Source organism: Parasteatoda tepidariorum, chromosome 10 (genome assembly GCF_043381705.1).
Source record: "Parasteatoda tepidariorum isolate YZ-2023 chromosome 10, CAS_Ptep_4.0, whole genome shotgun sequence".
NCBI classification, from domain to species: Eukaryota; Metazoa; Arthropoda; class Arachnida; order Araneae; family Theridiidae; genus Parasteatoda; species Parasteatoda tepidariorum.
The window spans coordinates 76,065,615-76,071,868 of NC_092213.1; the positions used below are offsets into that span (position 1 = coordinate 76,065,615).

At 31.1% G+C, this 6,254-nt stretch overlaps 1 protein-coding gene across 1 annotated transcript; it reads left to right on the forward strand.

Moving 5' to 3' along the window:
* The first annotated feature begins 4,329 nt into the window (after positions 1-4,329).
* On the forward strand, positions 4,330-4,953 carry LOC139426894 (uncharacterized). The gene has a single exon (XM_071187025.1). The coding sequence runs from the start codon at positions 4,330-4,332 to the stop codon at positions 4,951-4,953; it is 624 nt and encodes a 207-aa protein (XP_071043126.1).
* The last annotated feature ends 1,301 nt before the right edge of the window (positions 4,954-6,254 follow it).

Below are 6,254 nucleotides of genomic sequence, written 5' to 3' on the forward strand. Positions count from 1 at the left end.
AGTTCCGGCGGTTGGCGAGCGCCAGCGAGTAGGGGGCAAACCCTCCTAGTATTTATATAATTTTCGATTTCATACAAAAGTTTTCGAGATTTAATGAAATACGCAGAAAGTGAAATCAACATTAAGGAGTTAGAACTTTCGACAGCTCTAATTGATTTAAATAGACTAATTCAATATTTACTGTATGTATAGTAATACACACTTATGCTATTAATAATTCAAATAAGCTATATTTAATTTTATTCTGTTATAATATATTTATATTTTGTTATTATTCTATTATTATGTATTTATATAATTTTCGATTTCATACAAAAGTTCTCGAGATTTAATGTAATACGCAGAAAGTGAAATTAGCATTAAGGAGTTAGAACTTTCGACAGCTCTAATTAATTTAAATAGACTAATTCAATATTTACTGTATGTATAGTAATACACACTTATGCTATAAATGATTTCAATAGACAATATCTAATTTGTTTCTGTTATAATATATTTATATTGCATTATATAGTTAATACATAGTTCATTATATAGCTACATAGTTCATTATATAGCTACATAGTTCATTATATAGCTACATAGTTCAACTTTATATAGCAATTTATAGTTAATTGAAATGGACAATTACAGATCTTAATAGTTATCAGCATTAAATGCTTCTTCCTACACCAGTGCACTAAATCTAGTTAATTATATTCAGGAGGTAGCTGTTTATGCAGTGTCGGGCAGCAGGTGCGACGAGATCTGAATCATGTTGCATCACGAATCGTTTGCATTTTAGAGGTGACCAATGAAGCTTTCATTGACAGGAGAGAAACTCCTGCAAATCATGGAGATTCAGTCATGCTGAAACTCATTTTGGAGTTACCCCGCACTGTTGATTCAGCATCAATTAAGTACCAATAACTCATTTGCATACAAAACTGTGTACAGTGAATATAGAGGGCATGGTACATAATGCATGCGAATATTTTGAGAGACAAAATATTGGATATGCATACAGAGTGGTACAATTTGAATTTTATTTATCCATTCTTTGATTTACTAAATAATACGCCTTTTAAGGATTTGTATTATCTTAATTGCTGTAATTTAAATCGTAATTTAAATTATGATTTAAATAGCAATCCAAATCATTTTATTTTCTTAAGAAAATATTGATTTAAAAGATTTGATTTTTTTCCGAAACAATTATTTATATCCCATTTTTTTTAAACAAAATATTGATTTAAATCACTAATTTTTATTTTCCAGAAGAAAATCAACTCGTTTATTTAAACCATCTGAAATTTTAAAAAAAAATTCGATTTAAATCACCTGATTTTCTTCAAACAAAAATAGTAAATCTATTGCATTTTAGTCACACAAAAAATTTCATTGATTTAAACCACAAATTTTTTTTCCGGAATAGCTCATTTATTTAAACTATCTAAAATTTTATTTTTCAAAAAAAAATCGATTTAAAACACCTCATTTTCTTCAAACAAAAATAGTAAATTTATTACATTTTAGTCACAAAAAAAAATTCATTGATTTAAACCCCCTAGTCTTTTTTAAAAAACAAATCACTGATTTAAGTAGAAAATATTACTTGTATGATTTATAAATATATGATTTCTTAGTAAATTATAATAACTTATATGTATTAGAAAATATTACTTAGTATGACTTATAATTAGTATGATTTATTAAGACTAGGATTTTCATGAAGTCTGATTTTATTGATATTTACGATTTAATATAGATAAATAATAAGAGGACATGAGTTTGCGTAAGTTATTATTAAATATTCAAAACAAATGTATATGTACATGTATATAGCATATCTTATTAGCCATCTTTGCCTGCATTTACAACATGTGCAAGTAAAGATGACTTAGAAGATGTGTACAGGAATCAGCTTGCATTTACAACATGTGCAAGTAAAAATGACTTATAAGATGTGTACAGGAATCAGCTTGCATTTACAACGTGTGCAAGTAAAGATGACTTATAAGATGTGTACAGGAATCAGCTTGCATTTACAACATGTGCAAGTAAAGATGACTTATAAGATGTGTACAGGAATCAGCTTGCATTTCCAACATGTGCAAGTAAAAATGACTTATAAGATGTGTACAGGAATCAATGTCAATCACCAACATTGATAATATAAAATTTTATTTTTAAAACGATTTTAGTTTAAAAAATACCTGAAATTTGAAAATCAGTATGATAATTACTTTTTAAACTGTTAAACGTTCCTTTTTTCAAAACGACATTACGTATATATTTCAAAAAAAAAAAAACAAGTTACTGAATATTTAGTTATGAGTCTAATAATTTTTTGATAGCTTTATCAAAAATAGAATGTTGAATAACGTCTTTCGGCACACGTCTAAAAATTTTCAATCTAAGATTGAAAATGTAAAAAAAGGAGTTTTCTAAAACTCTAACACAGCTTTGCTCCTTAAATCAATCCACGTTCCATATAAAATTCATCAATCTAATAAATTTATGTCTTCTTTCAGGTAATAGTGCATCCGATAAAGACATGTTCCTTGCATCGAACAGGGAAATAGAATGAATTATTCTTTCGGAAAAAAAAAGTTCTGATCATTGGAACATGCATCCTAATCTCTCATCCGGCAGCCTCGATCCCAGAAGGCTTAAACTGCGGTGATGTCATCAAGATGGCCGACATCTAAGATGCCATCGTCAATAAAGAACTTCACTAGTAGAGATTCCCCTGTTTCCTATTCTTGATTTATTCTTGTATTCGCTAAATACGACACCGAAGGGTAATTCCCAACAGAATTTGCGCCATTTTCTCTGGTCTTGAGGTTTATTGATGGTGGCAACTTGTGGGATTGCCGAAGAACGTTTCTTCGAACGGTTTGCATTATTAAGACTTTGCCTCTGAGTATAGAAACAAACTCTCTGTGGAATGAAAGCATTCGAACATTCGATTTATAAAGTATTTCTACCCTTATAGATTGGAAAATATTATGGGTTTTTTGAACAAAAATCGTCGCATTGAGTTTGAAGAAGCCGATTTGTCGTTTACTTAAAAACGAAGTATGAGATATTTAAAAAGATAGAAGAACAAAATTCATTTTTCCGGATAAAAAGTTTTAGTTATCTTATAGTTACATTCTCAGAAAAAACGGTTCAACATTAAACTATATTATGAATACTTTGAACCTTAAAACCGGTTCAATGGTGCATGAAGTGTTTATGTCAATAGTGCACTTAGCCCATGAAATTCCAAGGTACAAATGAAATGAAGTAAGCAAAAAAAAAAAAAAAAAAAAAAAAAAAAAAAACATCCTCCGGAATAACGTTTGTTCTAATGATTGGATTTTCACGAACTAAGTGGTAATTTTAATTATTCAAAATTTCAACCTCAAGTATAAACCTTGTAGGCCTGGGTAAGAAGAAGAATCTCCATACATTGCTTATCTTTTTAGATATACGTGGAGCCTTTGATTTCGCCTGGTGGCCTGGCATAATTAAGTTGCTTAGAAAATATAATGTGCCACGCAACATTTTCAATACCATTAAAGACTTTTTGTGTGAGAGATCTGCCACTCTAACACTTGATCACCGTACCATCCTTCGCTCTCTTGAAAGAGGCTGCCCTCAAGACTCAGTCCTTGGACCCCTGCTCTGGAACATTATTCTTAATGAGCTTTTAAATATACTTTCAGACATCAATGGCTGTAAAACAATTGCTTTTGCTGATGACCTTTTAATCTGCTTGCAAGGCAAATGTGAGGACACTATTTTTTTTTTACTTGCGCAAACCATCCTAGACATTATTGTTAAATGGTCCAAAGAACAAAAACTAGATTTCAATTCGAATAAGTCCAAAATCATGGTTATCAAAAAGAAAAATAAAGACTACTCGAATCAACAACTATTATAGACAACCTTCAACATTATTTAACAACCTTCTGGAATTTGTTAGTGAAATTAAATATTTGGGACTTATTCTTGATGATAATTTGAATTGGAAAAAACATATTGCTTACTTATCAAACAAATGCGAAAATATTCTTCAAGGATTAAATCGGGTCTCATGCAATACTTTTGGTTTAAAGTTCAATGTTATGAGTTTAATTTACAAACAGGGAATTGTTCCTTTCATTTGCTACGCAGAGTAGCATTACCCCATACTCTAGAGTATGGGGTAATGTCCTACTTAAAAAAGTTAATGTACGTAATCTGCGTAGAGTTCAGAGAAGAATTCTTCTTAGAATTGTGCGGGGATACAGGACTATTAGTTACGATGCTTGTTTCGTCTTATCAGGTTTTCCTCCCATTGATATTTATATCTTACAGGACATGGATTATAAAAACAATATCAGCAACATCTCTTTCTCATTAACTAATGTTCCACATCCAGGTAATCGAAAACCTATTGATACCATTAAATTCTGCAATAATTTTGAAAGTGACTTTCCGATCATTTGCTATACAGATGGAAGTAAATTAAATAACAGAGTTGGCCTGGCTTTTGTGATCTTTTATAATAATACTGAAATGGAGAACCACCTAATTAGAATTCCTGATGACTGCAGTGTTTTCCAAGCTGAGCTTTTGTGTCTTTACCACTCTATTAAATGGATCTCAAACAACTCATCTCTTTCATCAAAATTCCTCATCTGTTCAGATTCCCTTTCATCCCTTTTTGCACTTAAATGTATTACTTCATTTAGCAGAATTATTGTAAATTCGCAGATTATTTTAAATGAACTCCAATCCGAGGGTAAATCTGTGCTCTTTTCACATGTCCGAGGCCACTCCGGTGTTCTGGGTAATGAAGGAGCTGACTTTCTGGCGAAACAAGCGACTAATCTTGATTCCATTTGTGATATAAGTCCCCCAAAATCTTTTTTTAGACTTTCAGCCAGACATAAAGTTCAAACTGTGTGGAATGAACAATATCAAGCTTCTACAAATGCTTAACTGACTAAACACTTCTTTCCATCTGTTAATCAAAGACTCAATAATCAACATTTTTTCTGCAACTTTCATGTGACGCAATTTCTCACTGGACGCGGCAACTTCAAGGCATATTTGAAAAGATTTGGCTTAAGTTCCAGTGATCTGTGTGATTGCAATATTGGAGGAACACAAGACGTTGAGCATTTTATTGTAAAATGCTCACATTTTGAGAAAAATAGAAAAAACTTAATAATTGCCTTAAAGTCGCTCAATATTAACTATCCCCCTCCTCTTCGCACTTTTGTGGGAAACAAAACCGTCTTCAAACTTTTCTGCAAATTCATTGATTCAGTTTTTAATGCAATCTTATAAATCAGTTTGTTTTATGTACTATTTTTATTTTTCCTTTTCTCATCCTTTTTGCAAATGTTTTTTTTAATTTTTTTTTATTTTTACTTTTATTATTATTATTTTTTTTTCTCCCTAATTTTTCATGCCCTTTTAGTATGTATATCTGTTTAAATATCCTACATTGTTTGATACCATACTTACGTCTGTAAGCCTCGTGTTGTACTTTTTCAGTGGCGCACGAGGAATCTTTTTGTTATTGAATAAATAAAAAAAAAAGTACGATAATTAATTAGTGCCAACTATTCCCTGAAAGTTAGCACTAATGAAACTAAATTTCATTAAATAAGACACATAATACAGTCAGATGCTGAAACATATGCTCCGAGATTGAACAGAATTTTTTGTCCCCCACGGATTTAAATTATTGACTAACTAAATCTTGGAGAGTAGCCGCAAATCTGAAAAATAAAAGCCCAATAATTTATAAAATAGAATGGTCAATACTTTGACCACTTAATGTTATTTGACTGACGCATTATTGAAACCCTCCGGCAAAATTAAATTCCTAGAGCACTTTAGCATCCAAATAAGAGTCTCGGTGCTGCCATCTAGTGTGGCAGAAACTAGACGCCCATATTAATTTTGCCAACGGTATCTCACCCATTGTGGTGGTCCTGAAAGAGTGGATACCACTTCTGGAGAACGCACTAGGTCTGCTCATGTGTGCGCACTTGCGCAGCTCATTGGAAATAAAATAAAAAAAATATTGAAACCCTATTTTCTAGACTGCCGCAAATCTGAAAAATAAAAGCCCAATAATTCCTAAAAAAAAATGGTCAATACTTTGACCACTTGATGTTATTTGACTGACATATTATTGAAACCCTATTTTCAAGATTACGGCTACTCCCATACACTAATAATCAAAAATTCAAATTCAGAAGAAAAAAATTTTAAAAAAGGAAATTTGT

What these genes read in the sequence shown, in the direction of transcription:
- LOC139426894 (XM_071187025.1), top strand. Translation starts at nt 4,330, where the DNA reads ATGGATTATAAAAACAATATCAGCAACATCTCTTTCTCATTAACTAAT.